This window comes from Grus americana, chromosome 8, assembly GCF_028858705.1.
Source record: "Grus americana isolate bGruAme1 chromosome 8, bGruAme1.mat, whole genome shotgun sequence".
NCBI classification, from domain to species: domain Eukaryota; kingdom Metazoa; phylum Chordata; class Aves; order Gruiformes; family Gruidae; genus Grus; species Grus americana.
In genome coordinates, this window is record NC_072859.1 from 3137819 (window position 1) to 3157570 (window position 19752).

Sequence of the window (19752 nt, forward strand, 5' to 3'; positions counted from 1 at the left end):
GTTAAACTGTCTTTATCCCAACCCACGAGTTTTCTCACTTTTACCCTTCTGATTCTCTCCCTCATCCCGCCGGTGGGAGCGAGCGAGCAGCTGCTTGGGGCTCAGCTGCCAGACAGGTTTAAATCATGACAAGGACCTCTCTCCATTACTTTTCAACAGCCTTAGGAGTCTGGAGAGGTTCCAGCCGACTAGAAGCTGGCCAATGCTGTCCCACTTTTCAAGAAGGGAAAGAAGGAAGACCCTGGTACTTACAGGCCTGTCAGTCTCACTTCAGTGCCTGATAAAATTATGGAGGAGGTTATTCTGGGAGCTACTGAAAAACACTGCAGTCATTAGTCATAACCAGCACAGGTTCACGAAGGGAAAGTTCTGCTTAACCAACTTAATTTCCTTATATGACAAGGTCACCCATCTAGTTGACCAAGGGAAGCCAGCAGATGTGAGGTTTTTGGATTTTAGCAAAGCTTTTGATACTTTTACAGTATCTTTCTGGACAGAACACTCAGCACACAGCCAGACACGTCCACCCTACATTGGGTGAGCAATTGGCTGACGGGTCGGGCTCAAAGAGTTACAGTAAATGGGGTGACATCAGGCTGGTGGCCAGTCACCAGCAGGGTTCCCCAGGGCTCCATGTTAGGGCCAGCACTCTTTAATGCTTTTGTAAATGATCTGCACACGGGAATTCAATGTATGTGAAGTAAGTTTGCCGATGATACTAAACTAGGAGGAGCTGTGGACTCCCTTGAGGATAGAGAGGCCTTACGGAGAGATCTGCACAGACTAAAGAGCTGGGCAATCACCAGCCGTATAGAATTTATCCAGAGCGAGTGCTGGATTCTCCACCTGGCATGGGGTAATCCTGGTTATACCTACAAACTGGGAGACGAAAAGCTGGAGAGCAGCCCCACAGAAAGGGCTCTGTGGGTTTGGGTTGATGGCAAGTTGAACAGGAGTCAACAGTGTGTCCCAGCAGCCAAAAGGGTCAGCGGTGTCCTGGGGCGCATCAAGCAGAGCATCGCTAGCCGGTCGAGGGAGGTGGTTGTCCCTCTCTACATGGCACTGGTACAGCCCCACCTCAAGTGCTGTGTGCAGGTTTGGGCGCCTCAGTACAAGGAGGACATCAAACTGTTAGAGTGTGTCCAGGGGAGGGTGACCAGGATGGTGAAGGGTCTCAAGGGCAAGACTTAGGAGGAGTGGCTGAGGTCAGTTGGCTTGTTCAGGTTGGAGAAGAGAAGGCTGAGGGGTGCCCTCATCGCAGTCTACACCTTCCTCAAGGGGGGCAGCATGGAGGAGGTGCTGATCTCCTCTCTCTGGTGACCAGCCATAGGACATGAGGAAATGGAATGAAGTTGTGTCAGGGGAAGTTCCGGTTGGACATTAGAAGGTTCTTCACTGAGAGGGCGGTCACTGGAACAGGCTCCCCTGGAAAGTGGTCATGGCACCAAGCCTGTCAGAGCTCAAGGAGCGTTTGAAAGATGCTCTTAGTGATATGGTTTAGTTTTAGGTGGCTCTGCAAGGAGTAGGGAGTGGGACTCGATGATCCTTATGGGTCTCTTCCAACTTAAGATATTCTATGATTCTGTGATTCTAAAAATTAACTTGCTACCATCAGCAAGTGTTTCAGCAAAAGTCCCACCTGGTTTCCAGTTTCCGAAACCTAGAAGAATTTTCCACTGTTCAATGGTGATAAGGTAACAATGTCTTGGTTTTTACTAAGCATAAAAAGAATTACATACTTGTGCAGAAAGTCCCTATCTGATCAAACTGGTAATCAGTCAAAAATTTCACTGAAATGCAATTTAAGGTGCCAATAGACGGGATTAGTTATAAGAAAAGGAACCATGTGACTACTGAGTTCAGTTTCTATCTGCAGTCTCCACACTCCAACCCATGAAACTCCCCTGACGACTGAAAACACACAGTCACACGGAAATGACCATGCACAATGACCAACTATGTTGAGACATTTCTTGAGGCTTCCATACCACAAAAACTGCTTATTCTTCATGCAGTAATACTATTTTATTATCTTCATAAGTGTTAAGCTTTAGTAATAGAAACCACAGGTATTTACTGGCATCAGCATTCATCATGCACCTCCAGAGATAGCTATCTATCAAAAAATGACAAAACGAAGGTAAAGATTTAGGACATGCCTGTTTTGTTAAGCCAACACCCCAATAACGGAGCAGTTGCTTTGAACAGTAGAGCCACATTACTAATCACAAATTTAATAATGTACATTAGGCTTTGAAAGCTCTTTACAAACACCACCTAATTAACCTACAGAGACAAATCCCAACAGGATGAAGACAGTGGTTTGCAGGTGCAAGCCTGGAAAAAGTATGTGAGAACACTTCCAAAGCACCTCTATTCAACAAATCTTTTCATCAGTGCAGTGGCACGAGCACAAGGGAAAATCTGAGTTTTCTTCAAGATGCAGAGAAATCTGTAAGCAGGATCAATAAAGAATGTCGAGAAGAGTCACTAGCATCCTTATGGCGAATGCTTCCTGTATACTTAATCCACAGGAATTATGGGATTCATAGATTCCTATACTGGGGGAAGATGGGTATACCGAGAAGTACGTGTATGTATAGTATCTCTTAATTTCCACTTGACACCAAAGCAGGATATGAAGAGTTGCAATCACTGCTTTATTTCCAGAAATGAAATTTGACTAGAGAGCTCTAGAGTAGAGGGCATCAGCTTAACTAAACTTCCCACAGCAAATAAAGCTTTTAAATGATGAAAAAATAACTGAAGAGAAGCATCTACTGCACATTTACATTCATTTATTTCAGACAACTGAATACAAGTTGACTTGTAGGCATAAGTCAGGTGATGAAGGTTAAGAGTCCTTTCCTGCTTTGCAGAGGAAGGTAGAGCACGTTTCCAAGCTGGTAGCTTTGTTAAAGCAGCTTTTTAGCTGCAATTCAGTTTCCAAAACATTTAAGGGCAAGAAATGGCAAAATTTGAGACTACTTACACCCATCTTACAAGGTGCCATCAAGGATAAATAGGGCAGAGGCAGGGGGGCAGTAGCTGCAGACAGAGTACAAAGGGAAAAGAACCAAGAAGCCGTCTCACGATGGAGAAAGAATGGAGAAAAGATATTGTGTACGCTTCTCCAGGTACACAGGCTGGGGCTGACGCACTCCACTCTTTGAGGCACTCTGAACCCAAAGTCCTTTGTAGATAATCGGCAAAACTGGGGCAGAGGTAATAAACCCATTCAAACAGATTAGTAAACTTAGACCAAAAGCGTAAGTGACTCACAAGAAAGTGATGCGGTGAGTCAACAGCAAAACTGTGAATTGAGTTCAGAAGCCTTGGAGACAAAAGCCCATTGGTCTAATCCCTGGCCACGCTGCCACACTCAATTCTATACGGTTGTGCCCACTTCTGAGCAACCAAACAGCCATGGCTTGGTTTTTCCTATGGTCACTCCACACGGCACAATGCTGAGGGACCCAAGCTAGTTTTGAACAAACCAGCTTAGACATCATCCAAACAAACTCCACTGAACAGGACTGAACAACACAGATGAAGTGTTTTGTCAATACCTCTGTACTGTTTCTAGGATCCGTGGGGCACTGTACTGTGTGGACAAGCTCAGCACCGCACAGTTCCACTTCAGTAATGGGCGCCTCATCTCAACACGTGCTGATTGCTTCATCACCAAACTGGGCAGGAAAACGAAAAGGATTTGGGAATATGTTTTAAGAAAAGAGAGCTCAACCATATTTTCCAGTAATCTGGCAAAAAAAAAAAGCTAAAACATATTAAATCTTGTTTTGGGAATGAGTGGTGTAGATGTTTTTATCCAAATGCCTCGGAAACACAGTGCACAAAATCTGGACAAGAATACCTGTGGTGGAAACAAAATTGCCATAGGGTACACAGATGATTATTAAAAAATTGTTTTGCAAATCCAGTCTTAAAGAACTCTATGCTTTCTTTAATTGATTATGGTATTTTTAGAAAATTGTTTTAAGCAACAAAAACTATAAAAATAAACTGAGCAATAACACAGGTACGAGAAATCGCATCCTCTGTGTTTTCAGAACGTGCCCCAAGATTAAGTAAGGAAATTTGGAAGTACTCACTTCCCCATCCAGGAATGTATAATTATTTCACAGGTATTAAAGTCCCACAGCATCCCTGCAAGGCACGTGTGTTGCTACTCACAGGTGAAGAAACTTAGGTGAACTTTGAGTAAGTGACTTGTTTAATATTAAACAAGATAGACAGCCAAGAATACTCATTATTAACGTCTCCCAACTTCTGATGCCATCTTAAGACTATAAACATCCTATAAATCCTCCTGCTATCTCCCATCTGTAGCAATAAAAGTAAAAATGACAGGCTATAAGGACAAAACTACATTTTAATTTGAACAAAAAGGGTTTTTTCATTGCTAGAAGCAGCTAAGAATTCTGAAAAGTCAGCTTAAAAACACACACTTGGCATATGAAAAATGGGAGGATCGCATTACCTCAGTCCTTCCTAGGGTTGATAAGCCAACAATTAGAGATTACTGTCTGGTCTTGGAAGATGCAATTTAACTAATAAACTTCCAGTATTTGAGACAGTGACGGATACCAAGGGAAGATGATGACGAAAAGAATACAAAATCTTGCCTAGCGTTTATAATAATTCATGCAGACATACCACCTGCATAGAACTGATACTTCAGGCACCAAATATCACTCCAGTCCTGACTGGATCTTTGCAAAATATCTGCATCCTTTCTGAGAAAGATATTATTCTGCTGTTGAAGATCAGACTAATGTCACATCCACAAATATCTATTCTGATAAGAATGTGTGAAGATTAAAATAACTGAACTGAAAATTAAAAAACCTTGAAAATGTTCCTTCACAATACGCACAATTTATAGCTCTACGAATAAAATATGTATGATACTTGTCAAATTCTTTCATCTTTTTCAGAAAGTGCACACAAGCACAGTTTACTATGCAATACAGAGCTCAAAAGCGTACAACAATAATGCATTTACCACCTGCTCAAAACTTCATAGAAATTTAAAAGGAATTCTTCAGTGTTGGTTTCGGTTTCTGCAAAAGACTGTCACTTTCTGCTTATTCTAAAAGCACAAAAGGACTCAATCAACCCAGATTAATTTATTGACTCTGTTCATTGCATGACACGCCCCACATACACACAGTCTTCCTGTCACAATTCTGGGAGTAGAACAGGACGAGGACCAAGCAAGGAAGAAAGAGGAGGATGGAAAAGCTACTACAAAACAAGTGGATCTGTACCAAGTGTATCCTTAATTAACTCAAAATAATGCAGTGTTTTATGAATTCAATGAAATGATCAGTAGGGTTTGGCACCCTTCCTCACTCTGATGTGACCCAAACCACATCTGTTGGCTTGACTTTCTGTTGCCTTGGTACAGAGCTCCAGCCAGTCAATGAAAGCCGCAGTTTCTCACATTCTCTAAGGATAAACTTCATGACCCTAATCCTATAAAATGGGCTAAAGAAGAAGGGAAGGGAAAAAAAGAATTTCTACACTGACTCTAACATTAAAACACCTCATTTCCTGCCTAACCCTTTAGACACGAAGGCCATACAGCCAAGGCCACTTGAAGAGCAGAGGCTGGATATCCAGCATGCAAGGGCAGATTCTGCAGCTGGGTGCGTGCCCAGAGCCACCGCACGCTTTGCCTGTAGCCCGTATTGCACACAGCCTTTAGGCATTTTTCAGATGACGATCTCAGCTCAGAACCAACACCTTAACAAAGGATGGAATTCAGAATCGGAGCAAAATGAAAAGCATGGATTTATCTCCTTTACCCGATTTTAACCTAGGCACAGACTGCTACAGAATAAAACAATAGAGAACCAGAAAACAGCTACAGCAGTTTGTTTAAGGTGCCAGTGCAAAAGAAAAGCTGTGATTTCTATTCTATGATGGCATTTACGCAGTCTTGTCCTTTTGCACATAATGGAGTCTTAAATCTTATTTAAGCAAAGCTTCATTTTGGCACAGGATTTTGTTTCCTTCAACTTTAATCTATAAATGTAGAGCACGAGAAAAATTATTCTCCATTCTAAATATTGTAGGTGCACAGAGGAAAAAAATTTTTTTGCTTCTGACATCTGTCTTTACATGGAACCCTTGTACCTCATATGTCTCATTCATTAGAGAGACAAGGCAGGTGATACTAATCTTGATGTGAAGTCTCCAAACTTACATCACGGGAAGTGGTCAAGTTCTTGCTGTCTTCCTCTCCTAGAAACGATTTCATACTGTGCATGATGTTATCTTTTCTCTGTTGCCGAAATTTCTTCTCCTCATCACACAGAGCCATGCTGAACCGGAGATCAGTTGAAGAGCTATTTTGCAAAACAGACAGGCTTTAACAAAAGGCATAACTCAAAACAGAATTTAAAGTATCACCTCGGGAAATGAATGGAAATAAGAGTAAATTCTTCATTAATTACATAAGATGAAATAAAATAAAATTATGATTAGCCATCTGACATAATTGCATCAGCTGATTTCATGGAGTGATGGATGCAAAAGACAACGGCATGTTGTGTCTTTAAGACGTGCATTTGATACAGAAACCTCACTGTTCTCATACTAGTGAAAACCAAACACAAAATATGCAGCTTCTAGTGGTGTTTTACGTGGTCTTCAAAAGAACTAAATTGAAATATAGCAAGTGAGTTCACCACTCACATACAATTATAAATTTACAGTCTAGAAATCTGAATTCTCTGCTTATCCACTGAACAAAGAACTGCAATTAAAAATGTTCATACATTCCTACTAACATATACTCTTCTTAACTTAGAGGTTCATGTTAACGGAGGAGAGGGTAATTTTGACTCTGCATCCATTCAGTCTTACAATCAATGACTGTATGGATCTCAGCACAAATTGTACTGGCTGGCCACAGGAAAAAACCCTTTCCTCTAGCTTTTTCCCCATATTGTGTGATCAAAAATGTACACAGGGCTGTGTAAAGACCTCGATACTGTACTTAAATAAAAGCTACAACTTCAGCTCCCACTTCTTTGAGAATAACAGAGCAGAACTTGATCAGATCCTTTTGTTTAACATATTTCAAAGCCTACTGCCCAAGAGCAGCAAGACACAGCCAAGCATCTTCTGCTCATTTATTGTCAGAGGGATGAAATACTTGTAACGTACAAGCCCAGGACGGTTTAGGGGTGGTCTCAAGGACCACCCACATGTGCATCTTTATGAGTACAAAATGAATAGCAGAAATTATCCCTGGGGGATGTTTGTCAGTCTCCGGAGTCATTATGAAAGAGTTCTACATTTACAGTTACAGTGCTCAGCACTGCTATTTATAGTTACAGACAAAAAAAAAGACTCTTTAAATGTCTTGTTCTCAGTATTCATTTTTAGACTTAAAAGATATTATTCTGATTACGCCTCAAGGTGATTTTTGGTCTTTCACCTACGTAGGTGGGAGAAAGACAGCTAGAAAGGGGAAAAAAAAAAGGGGGGAAAAAAAAGGTCTAAGCTAGGCATCCGCTTAGCTTTAGACACAGTGAAATCCTGGCCCTACTGAGATCTTCACCTCTGACTTCAGTACTGCATGCTCTTAACATTCAAATACATTTCAGGGGCAGCTTTGTAATGAGTATCCATATATGCTGAAAGTTAATGTGAGACACAAAGTTATCGGAGAAGGTAAAATAATGAGGTAACAGCTGAACCTGATGTCTGAGGTTATTAGAGAAAAAGTCCTTGAAAAGGAAACATAAAGGTTAACATAAACCAGGATGAGAAATTCGTATATGATGGCATTGATCCTGCAAACATTTGGAAAGGGCACACCCCTTAGCACAAGTAATGGTGTTTAAGTCAATGATACAATTACAATGTGAAAATAACGCTCAATTTTAAAGTCTCCTGACTTTACTGTACTTGGTATTTCTATGTTAAAACAAGGAATTTTTGTACTCTACCTGACATGTTTTTAAGAAAATTCTAACAATAAAATAAAAAATACCTTTGCTTCTAATACTTTTTCCACCTTTTTCTTAAGGATGAGATACTTACCATACTTCAAGAGACAATTCCAAAGTCATTTCTGTGACCTAAACAAGAAAAATTTAAATATGGTTACACCACTTCCGAAGGGAAGAAAACCCACAAACACACCTCGAACATGAACTATTACTGTCAGAATTCTTCTTTAAATGGCTTTTTTTTTAAAAGGAGGACACTTCTGAAATAAATGAATGAATTTCTTTTCTACGCAACATTTTTTTTTTTAAAAGCATGCAATGTGATTCCCAAATACACCACTAGCACTGCATACAGTAGGAAATGCTGCTCAGTGCTGCTAGGTCCTGACTTTCATTCATCAGATGCCATTGTCTTGGCTTTCTTCCACTGACAATCACTTTTTGACAGTGCTACTCATCTTTGGCCTGAAGGGATCGAATTGTCTTCACACACTTATGATTCTTTGTTTCTACAGCCAGCCACAGTCTATCTGCCCCTTGGTTCACTGGGTAAACTTCATACCCAACTTGTATCTGAAACAAAGACTTGTTTTAGGAATGACTGTCCTGTGTTCCGCATGAGCCACCAAGTGTCTTTCCACTGTTAAATACGCTTAAAGTGACAATCAGGAAGAGTGAATGCTTACAAGTTTCTGAAAGATGCAAATAAATGAATAAATGCCACTGCATAATGATTTTATTTGCAGACCACATAGAACTACCTGACCCGTAAGCTATGAGTTTTGTCTCCTCTACCTCTTTCATAAAGCACTTAAAGGGGCTCCCTGCAGGCAAAAGGTTAAAAAATGCCGGTTAAAGCACCAATTGCATTTGTTAGGCAGAATTCCAGAGTATGAGGTTGCTAGAACTGAGACAGAACAGACAGGCACTATCATCTGCCCGAGCTCTCTCATACGCAATGGCCACCGACACACTGGTACAGCCTTTAGGTGTGTAACAGACTCACACACAGCGTCTTCCTCCTCCTCTGTGGTATGTGATCACTACGAAGGGAGCTAGAACAGCTCAGACTGAACGTCTGCTTGATGCTTATAGAGCAGTTAAGGACATGGAAGTGCAAAGCTGCATCTGCCTCCCACGTCCCACGTATCTGCTGGCGGGCCAGGTAAAACTTGGCACTTCGCTCCTGCCCTCTGAAACGGGAATTGTAAATGAGGTGGAGTATTCACAGGGTGGTGGGAGAAAGGAAAGGGAAAGATACAACAAAGGGAGAACATGAAGAAACAGAGAGAAGAGTCATTTATGGAAATACTTCAAAGACAGGGTAGTAATTACATTATTCCAGCACCTGATATTACTAATTTAGAAAGCACTTCAGAAACCACACAGTGATCCAATGCTTGAAAAAAATGTACGCACACGGTACTAAATAAAACCTTGAAGTGAAACGTTCCAATAGGGAAATAGCATGCCATTTTCTATACCTTATACAGACTGCCACAGAAATCCCAGGAATACACGTGGTGTATACAAATCATCTACACTGGGCTCAACCTGACCTGATGTTCTCTTACCATTTGCTTATAAATTCCAGAGTGCATTTGGCTTTTTTCACTGCTTTTTTTCCCCTATGTACTCCACCAGGTTTTGCTGAGTGCTGATGAGAAGTTAAAGTGTATCTGTAATGTAGCAAGGCCTTATATTATTGGCATGAGCTTTGTAAACTGTGTTTTCAAAATATATTCATGAGCTCTTTCTCACTACCTCACCTTGGGCCTGGCAGAACTAGTCATCTGCAGTCAGCCCATACTCTGGAAGCCCAAGTTACTGAAGCACTTAGTGAAATAAATATGCAGAAACTTCAAAAAAATGCAGATACTTTAAAAAAAAAAAGAAAAAAAAAGAAAAAAGAAAAAAGAAAAGAGAAAAAAGAAAAAAGAAAAAAAGAAAAAAAAGACTATCAAAATTCCAGCTGCCCTAAGGCTACGCCTAATTAAATGCTAAATCTTGCATATGAAACTCTCTGATTTCCAATAAATAGGACTGTTACCACACTTTCAAAGTTATATCACATGGAAAACAGCAGAGCAGTCACAAATTAAGACCTCTGATCATATAATAAACCACAGTCCAAAACAGAAATGCAGACAGTATTTATACATATAGCATATGCATACAATATATATACATACAAAGATAACCAGATGTGATGGATATAGCTACAAGTACTGAATTTTGTTCAGAATGGCCTGTGATGTGTTACTCTAATAAATGATGATATTCTGATATGTGCAGAACAAGCTCAATTACACACAGATTTAACAAAAATTTCCTGGAGTTACCGTGCAGGCAGACCACCCCTGTTAAACTGACTCAATCTGTTTCAAATACATGTTTAAAGAGAATAATCCAATTGGGACTTGCCTTTTTTTTAAAGCGTGCACATTAATGCATTATTGCATGGTAACTAGGGCTGGGTTACAACAAGCCAGGTATTGAAAGTGAAACATATAATAATAAAAGAATTTACATCTCATAACATCCTCGTCAGCAAGCTTAGGCAGTGTGCGTTGGGTGAGGGATCAGTGAGGTGGGTTGAGAACTGGCTGAATGGCAGGGCTCAGAAGGTTGTGATCAGCGGCACAGAGTCTAGTTGAAGGCCTGTGGCTAGTGGTGTGCCCCAAGGGTCAGTACAGGGTCCGGTCTTGTTCAACATATTCATCAGTGACCTGGACGAGGGGACAGAGCGCACCCTCAGCAAGTTTGCTGGTGATACCAAACTGGGAGGAGCGGCTGACACAGCAGAAGGCTGCGCTGCCGTTCAGCGAGACCTGGGCAGGCTGGAGAACTGGGCGGAGAGGAACCGTATGAAATTCCACAAGGGCAAGTGTAGGGTCCTGCACCCAGGGAAGAACAACCCCAGGCACCAGTACAGGTGAGGGCTTGACCTGCTGGGAAGCAGCGCTGCAGAGAAGGACCTGGGAGTCCTGGTGGACAACAAGCTCTCCGTGACCAGCAGTGTGCCCTCGTGGCCAAGAAGGCCAATGATATCGTGGGGTGCATTAAGAAGAGCGTGGCCAGCAGGTTGAGGGAGGTTCTCCTTCCCCTCTGCTCTGCCCTGGTGAGGCCACATCTGGAGTTCTGTGTCCAGTGCTGGGCTCCCCAGCTCCAGACAGACAGGGAACTACTGGAAAGAGTCCAGCGGAGGGCTACAAAGATGATTAAGGGACTGGAGCATCTCTGGTATGAGGAAAGGCTGAGAGAGCTGGGGCTGTTTAGCGTGGAGAAGAGAAGACTGAGAGGGGATCTGATCAACGCTTATAAATATCTGAAGGGCGGATGTCAAGAGGAAGGGGCCAGACTCTTCTCCGTGGTGCCCAGTGACAGGACAAGGGGCAACGGGCACAAACTGGAACACAGGACGTTCCATCTCAACATGAGGAAAAACTTCTTCCCTCTGAGGGTGACCGAGCACTGGGACAGGCTGCCCAGAGAGGTTGTGGAGTCTCCTTCTCTGGAGAGATTCAAAACCCACCTGGATGCCATCCTATGCGACCTGCTCTAGGTGATCCTGCTCTAGTAGGGGGGTTGGACTAGATGATCTCTAGACGTCCCTTCCAACCCCTACCAACCTGTGAATCTGTGAATTTCTGTTAGCTTTCTGGAAGCCACAGGCATCAGTAGTAGAGATAGTATACTGACCAGCAAAATCTGCACAACCTCTCAATGCTAACAAAGTCCATTAAACTAAATTGAACCAAATGGTGCAGAAACTGGTTTAGCAAGCGTAAGTTTGAATCTAGACTTTTAAAGAGGATTCTCTCAGAAAGGACACCAAGGCATTCAGCAGCACTGCTTAATTCTTCCTCAGCAGGACTGTAAGAACATAAAAGAGTGCCTTTAGGCTAGCACTCTGTGTTTAACTATGGACAACCATGAATGCTTGGAAAAGAACTTCAGAACAGGGTATGCAGAGAAAAAGCCTGCCCCAAGATACTCCCTCCTGTGCCCCACATGTTCAGCTATCTCCTGACTGAAGGGCTGCCACTCTTACCCCCTCCATGTCATATTCTGATCCCTTCCTGAATTCAAAACACAGCCCTATATTAAGAAAACACAAACATACATAGTACTGCGGTAGACTGATGGGATCAGAAATAGCCTTGGATTTCCTTTCATCTAGGACCATGTACATGATGAGTATCGAGAGCAGGCCATATGTTTTTCTTATGCTTCACCAAAGTGGTTGAGGGAATACTCTGAGTAACATCAGACTCAGAGAGAGCCCTTAGGACGTGTCACTTAGCCTTTATAAGCACCATCCTCTACTGATTTATGAAGAAGCTATATGTGACCAGAATGGGGCACAGATAAAATTCAGACACCTGATAAAGGACTGAAACACGGTACGTCCCCGTCTACACAACAGTGTAGGTCTCTCAGTTCAAGTGCTCTTTTAAGAACTTTCCATCGTGTTCAAAGCTGCACCAACACAGGCAAAGCTATAAAGGTCACAACTTACATCATTGAAAGTTAGCTGGACCTCCTTCTTCTCTCCCAGCTTCAGAGAAGATATAGGAAATGTGGATGTGCCAAGAGTCTCATCCATAACGTAGTTGGCATCCATCAAAGTAACCTAGAAAAGATATGTGGGTATTCAATTCTACTTCGATAAATCCTTTTTTAATTCCATATAGGCTATGCCTAAAGTTAAAAAAAAAAAAAAGAGGATATGGAAAAGGAATAGGCCTAATCCAGCCCAGTCAATGCTCAATGCCAACAGACATGTTCTTTTAAAAGAGGCTAAGCTCACATATAGTGTAGGTGGCACCTTCAAGGCATTCAATTCCATGAGTACAGCAGTATCATTTACAAAGCGTTTTTCATCTGAACACCTTTGTCTGTAAATCTCAGAATCGTTCAAGGCAGACATAATACCTTCAAATTATACGTATAAAATATACAATTACTTCAAATTTCCAGTTAGTAAAACTTGTCTACAGAGAAACTAATATAGTTTTGAAATTAATACACCAAAAAACATGTCAGTGAAGATAGAATCCATACATCCTAGCCTTGTATCTACAGACCAAGATTTTTATTGCAAAATTGCGCAGCATTCCAAATTACACAAAGCTTTTCCCTGTATCCAGCCAGATCTTCAAGTCTCTTCTCATATTCTCCATGTCAGAGCATATACCTTTTTCATCTGTGATACTATCCAAAGATGTATGTGGATACTGCAGAATACTGTTCAATGCTTTTGCTCTAATCTACATGGGTCTACATCTAGCAGTCTTTTTTCTCAGTGGCAGCCTTCCAACTTCTCAAGATGTTCAGAAAGAATTTCAAATTACCATTTACATGGTTTCTATTAAGCGAGTTCTCCAAACTCATCTGGCTTACGATTTTTTTCCACTTTGTGGAATTGTATCTTCTAAAATATCATATGTTTGCGGCTTGGACCATATCTTTTGCATAAAACAAATGGAATCAAGATACTATCACTTGAATAACTAGTTGCTACATCTGGGTTCAGCCTCTTCTCAGCTATAAAGAATCTTCTTCATCCTGTGCCACAAGCAACCCTTTGAAATGATGAAATGTATTTTAGGACAGAACTCATTATTTTAATGGCAGCTACATTCTTCTGTTTCCCTGCAGAACTTTATGCCCATTGCTGTAATCTCTGAGGGCTTTTAAAACCAATAGCAATAGCAAAAACTTCTTAATGGGATCTTGGAGAGTTTCTAACACTTCAGAGTAAAAACTGCACTTGGGATAGAGTTAAAGATTTAGATTAAAATAATCTGAGGAGTCAAGAGGATTGTGGGGTCTGTGTGAGCTTGGGAATTCACAATGAGGTTGTGGGTGGGGAGGTGGTTTCACAGATTTGAATTCTGACACTGCACTCCATGCAGAATCCAAAGGTTCTGCCAGGCATTGCATGTGTGTACAACAATGGCAGAACACAAAGTTTTAACCTAAAGACTATACCTTTCATGGTGAAGAGAATGTTTACTGTGAACAACACATATATGTGTGGCTAAACCACGGCAACGTATCAACCAGGTCCACAATTAACCATTATTACAGGGTATCACCAGCTCTTTGCAGGCAATTTCCATGGAATTTTATAGCATGTGTCTCAGAAACCAGCAACAGCCCTAAGTTATTGTAAAGATACATTTCCAAATTCTACTTATTATCAATCTTGTTGCGTTCTGTTACAGGAGACAGAGACGTGCAGAACCTGGCAGTATGCTATGGCCATACCGTCCTGGAAATCAACAGCGTGCCAGCTCATAAAAACCTGCACTTTATAATGACTGTATAAAACCATGCTAAAATCTGAGAAACACCTTACAAAATGTTAGACAAATTACATAAGATGTTTTAGTAACTGAGGGTTCTCACGCTGGTGGGAAATGAGCTAGTCACATTGTTACCACGGAAGGAAGCAAATGACCCAGGGCCCCAAAAAGTCAAAACTATCTGAGATCATGTAACAGTAAGAAATTAATGGCTTGCCAGCATCTCGACTTCTTCACATCAGAATGCATAAAGATACAGAGCGTAAGAGGTGGTACTGTTCCCAAGAAGGCAGCAGGTAAGCCATTGGCCACGGATGTTTGTGACTTTAAGAATTTATCTTTTAAAAATCCTTGAACCAAATTTTGTACTCAACAAATTCATACGTTACCACAGAAGCTGCCTAAGTGTAACTGCAAGCAGAATCTGACCTACTCTTCATAACTATTATTTGCTATTCCTCAGCTTACCATTTGTATTGGATTTGTATGGTAAGGTTTTGGGGGGGGGGGAGGGCTACAGGGGTGACTTCTGTGAGAAGCTGCTAGAAGCTTCCTCTGTGTCTGACAGAGCCAATGCCAGCCAGCTCCAAGACGGACCCGCCGCTGGCCAAGGCCAAGCCAATCAGCGCCTCTGTGGTAACATATTTAAGAAGGGAAAAAAAAGTTAGAGAGAGCTTTTGCAACTGGAGAGAGGAGTGAGAAGATGTAAGAAACTCTGCAGACACCAAGGTCAGTGCAGAAGGAGGGGCAGGAGGAGCTCCAGGCGCCGGAGCAGAGATCCCCCTGCAGCCCATGGTGAAGACCATGGTGAAGCAGGCTGTCCCCCTGCAGCCCATGGAGGAAGGATGAGGGGGTGTAGAGATTCCACCTGCAGCCCATGGAGGACCCCACACTGGAGCAGGTGGAGGCACCTGAAGGAGGCTGCGGCCCGTGGGAAGCCCACGCCAGGGCAGGTTTGCTGGCAGGACTTGTGACCCCGTCGGGGACCCCACGCTGGAGCAGTCTGCTCCTGAAGGTCTGCACCCCATGGGAGGGACTCCATGCTGGAGCAGTTCGTGAAGGACTGTCTCCCGTGAGAGGGACTCCATGCTGGAGCAGGGGAACGATGAGAGGAGTCCTCCCCCTGAGGATGAAGAAGCGGCAGAAACAACGTGTGATGAACTGACCGTAAACCCCATTCCCCGTCCCCCTGTGCCGCTGAGGGGGGCGGAGGTTGAAGCCGGGAGTGAAGTTGAGCTCGGGAAGATGGGAGGGGTGGGGGGAGGTGTTTTAAGATTTGGTTTTATTTCTCATTCCTCTACTCTGTTTTGCTTAGTAATAAATTAGATTAATTTCCTCCCTAAGTTCAGTCTGTTTTGCTCGTGATGATAATTAGTGAGTGATCTCTCCCTGTCCTTATCTCGACCCACAAGCTTTTTGTTATACTTTTTCTCCCTGGTCTAGTGAATGAGGGGAGTGAGAGAGCGGCTCTGGTGGGCACCTGGCCTCCAACCAGGGTCAACCCACCACACCATTCCATTTATCTTTTGAAGATAATGAGAGCTACTACAGATCACCTCAATAATTTAGCCAACTGTAGCTCCTGCAGATCTTCCAAAAAAGCACAGGATCTGCAAAGAGATAGATAAAAATCTCTGTCCAGGGACGTCTGTTAGAATCCACAAAGGCTTTATCACACAAAATTGAAACAATTTTTAGTTCCCATACTGCAACAAAGGCAGGTTGATGAACCCAAGTTATTCTTTTCCTATTTCCACAAATGCTTTCTCACAAAGAAGCCAGAATCACTCCATTCCTCTTTCTAATTCCTGGTATCTATTTGCCTGACTTACTAGCAGGCAAGAAGTAAGGGATTTCAAACTGTTCTCAAGTTTCATGTGGCCAGTTTGCATGTCTATGACCAAAACATTTAGTAAGAATCAACTCAGGTGACTGGTGGACCTGACCAGCTGGTGGAAGCTATTTTGGGTAACTGTGAATTCCTGAGTATTGCTGTCTCTTGTGCAGGACACATATGGTAGTTCTTTGTGCTCCACTGAGCTGAACATGGGATTCTTCCTCGCCCAACTGTCGAACGTACCCCTCTCCCCAGGAACACAGGGAGCCTTGTAGGAAGCACAATTCAATTTTCAGATCTTGAACAGTTTAGCCCCAAGAGATTATGGTTACTAGCTCAAGGAAAAGCTCCACCGGCATTAGCCTCCGTCCCAGTTGGCCCATTTATGCTGAAACTCTGTAACCTTGGGTCAGAAGACTTCACAGGTTATGGCCATCCCCTACAAAGAATCAAGCTAACAAAGGACTCCAGATAACCTTAAATGCTTGCCACGCCCACTTATAAAATAGTTACACTTAACACTCACCTTTTGTACACAACCTGGAAAGGCTTAACATACTGACACTTAATGGTGGCTTAGTCAACGAGCCTGCACATGGAGTAAGAGTACCCAAACCATTGCTGGGTGGGCTGCCCAGCCCTTGGCTCCAGGCACAGAGGACAAAGCAGAATCATGCTGCTGTGTTCTGTCTCCTCGGGAAGAAGCAGGGAGTGGGCAGAGACTTGACTTTACCCTCAGCTATTCACTGTCCATAATAGTTGAATCAGTGTAGGAAGCACACAGAAAATAATTTATGGCTGATGCGAAGAACAGTAAACTACTAGTCCTCAGGAGCAGTTTGAGATGACTCAGAGGCGTATCTCACAATGACTCTCAAGGTTACTCCTCGAATAACACAATTTATACAACATCTCTTGCCTAGCACCATGCCTAAAGGCAAAACCCAACCTTTAATGTTTAGAAAAAAGCTGAAATCTTGAGACAACAGATGCCATGCACGTACAAGCTACTGTTATTTTAATCTTCCAGACATTGTACAACTTCTGTTTTCACAGATGCAGCTCAGCCATGTGATTTACCTCAAGAACATTCTCTTGGTTGGGGTCCAAAATGAACTCGAAGGTCTCATTCCACACAGGATTCACATTGTTATTGAAATGCTTCGTTCTCTTCCTGCAATCAGGGGCAGATGGGATGAACAGCTCCACATACGGGTCTGGAGTGTCAACTACAGAGCAAAACCGATGTTCAAGTTAGATAAAATTCTCAATAATATAAATAATAATCAATACAATTATGTGAAACCACACATCACCTCCTGATCTATGACAGAGACATATTCAACTATATAAATTATGTTAATATAATGACATGAATGATACAACGATATTAACAATCTCCCAAAAAGAAACAGACATTATGCTTTTAAGAGGGGAGGAGAAAAGCCTTGAACAAACAGAATGGCACAGGGACTGATGCAAGTTTATTGGAAATGTGTATACTTCTACCAGGCAGTGGTAATCATTTGTAAAAGCTCTTACCCCTTCCTCTCTTTCTAGCCTTTAATTACTTTGGCCTGTGTCACAGACGTTAAGTATTCCACAAGAACAGTCTGCTGTTAACAACGAAAACCAGCAGCTTGGTATAGAGTTTTGGATCCTCTTTCACCTCTGCTGATTTGGCAATCGTAAAGGAAATCATCCAGGCCACTTGTGTACTGCTGAACACAGCGTGAGGAGAGCTGTTCAAATCTGAAGCCACTGCAACCACCAGAGCTTTGCAGGGGTCACCACAGAATCAGGATCTTATTTACACAGTATATTTCAGTAACAACTGTACGGAACACTAACTGAACATACAGAAACACACGCCAACCGTAGCTAATCAGAATTATCAGTGGGAGAAAAATACATGTTTGACAAAACTCATCTGATGTGTCTAATAACAGCCAGTCCTGAGAGGAAAGAACGCATTGCTGGCAGCAGTAAAAATCCGACCTCTCCAACTGGCTAAAGCACGTCACTTTGTTCTGTCCAATGAGATTTTTTCCTGTCAAATTGGGCCAAGGCTGATGTAGTCCTTTACAGATTTCTCTAAAACATTGCTCAGATGCTTCACAGGAGAGCATGGGAAGTTATTTCTGTGGTTTTGGTGATCATGAAAAGCCACCTGCTCTGCTGTGATAAAACGCGCACATCTTTCAAGCATCCTTTCTTCAAAGTTTGTCCTCTGCTTTAGCAAACACTTTCGAGCAACTACAATACCCATCATAAACAACAATTCTTTTCTTAAAGGTCTCTTTTTGAAAGAGATTGAAACCCACTACTACATAAAACAGGTCTGAACATTACTCCTTGTACACACTTTAAGTCTAAAGATACTTTTTTCAACAAAGCCACGTGATTTTAGAGCCTGTTGGATTTAAATACAACATTATCAATGAGATTGCTGACGCCCAGAACCACAAGGTCATTTCAGCTGGGAGAAGGAAGAAAAGAGAAAAACAGAAAAGTTTGATACTTGCAAATGGGAATTGATTATCTTTTGGAAAAAAATCAACCAACTAACAAAAAATAGGCTTTTTGAAACCACTCAGGAGGTTCTCTATGTGTATCAGGGCAGAACAGAATCCAGACTCAAAACATTTGGCCTCCTGGCAATTCCAATGAGGAACATCACCAGACCTCACGTGCCTTCTGATGCCATTGCCAAACGTAAAAGACACTGAACTTAGCCACAAAGCGCTTCAAATATCTCTGCAGATACACAGTAACAGGCAAGGGTTATGCTTTGAATTAAGTATTCCTCTAGCTAGGGAAACTTCAGGGACAGTAACCAAACCTTCTCCTAGACTCAGGCTCCCGTCAATTAAAATTGTGTATGTAAATAGATTTTGTGATTCAAAGATTTCACTGTGTGAGAATTTCCTTGGGCTGCTACAACACTCCCCAGAACTTCCTAGGGAGTTTTACACTGTGCTCCCTATCTGTGGGTCTTACCTAATTGCTAAGGTCACCCTGCTACCTGTATAATTAACAAGCAGCTATTTCAGGGCCTCTTGAAATTAAACAGCAAAATATCTACCGAAATCAGCAGTGACAAGATCTCATCTGGTAAGCCTGGACATCGAGTACTACTTTGGCCATAAATACTACAGACTTGCTCTGCCCAGAGACTGAACTTGCCTACAAAAGCTTGGGTTTTAACCAAAATAACGGTGCTCAACACTGTTCTGGGCAAAACATCAATGCTTCCCTTTCTATTCAGTTGTTTATGTGATTATGTGATCAGCTCAAATGATAAAGTTACAAAACTCTTTTAATTTTTTCTTTTAAACACAATCAGCAAATGGTTTCCTATCTGTACTGAAAATCCGAAAGCCCGTGGAAACCCCATACCACCGCAGAGCTGACATACCAATGCCATTGCTAACTTCTATCAGACAGGCTCCAAGTCAGTGTGGAAACAGAAACTAAACCCAAGGCACGGAACAACCAAACTTAGATAAATCAGTCTTCGTAACTCGGTATTGCTAAGCCGTCCTCTCACTCCCTGCCTTTATTATCTTTTTTATCTCGAGGCAGAGTTAATCATCCGGCCTTTCATGTTTGA

General features: G+C 42.1%; 1 protein-coding gene across 9 annotated transcripts in view; it reads right to left on the reverse strand.

Annotated features, from left to right (window-relative positions):
* PLA2G4A (phospholipase A2 group IVA) overlaps window positions 1-19752 on the reverse strand; it is a 114487-nt gene that overhangs the window by 30682 nt on the left and 64053 nt on the right. For 6 of the 9 annotated variants that reach the window (XM_054834126.1, XM_054834128.1, XM_054834127.1 and 3 more), the window contains 4 exons: window positions 17220-17368; window positions 12511-12624; window positions 8080-8117; window positions 6233-6374 (listed from right to left, as the gene is read on the reverse strand). In XM_054834126.1, coding sequence (XP_054690101.1) covers window positions 6233-6374; window positions 8080-8117; window positions 12511-12624; window positions 17220-17368 — 443 coding nt within the window. Of the gene's footprint in view, window positions 1-6232; window positions 6375-8079; window positions 8118-8994; window positions 10490-10518; window positions 10666-12510; window positions 12625-17219; window positions 17369-19752 lie in introns of those variants that run through there. The other 3 variants (XM_054834133.1, XM_054834134.1, XM_054834132.1) reach the window with 3 other exon arrangements.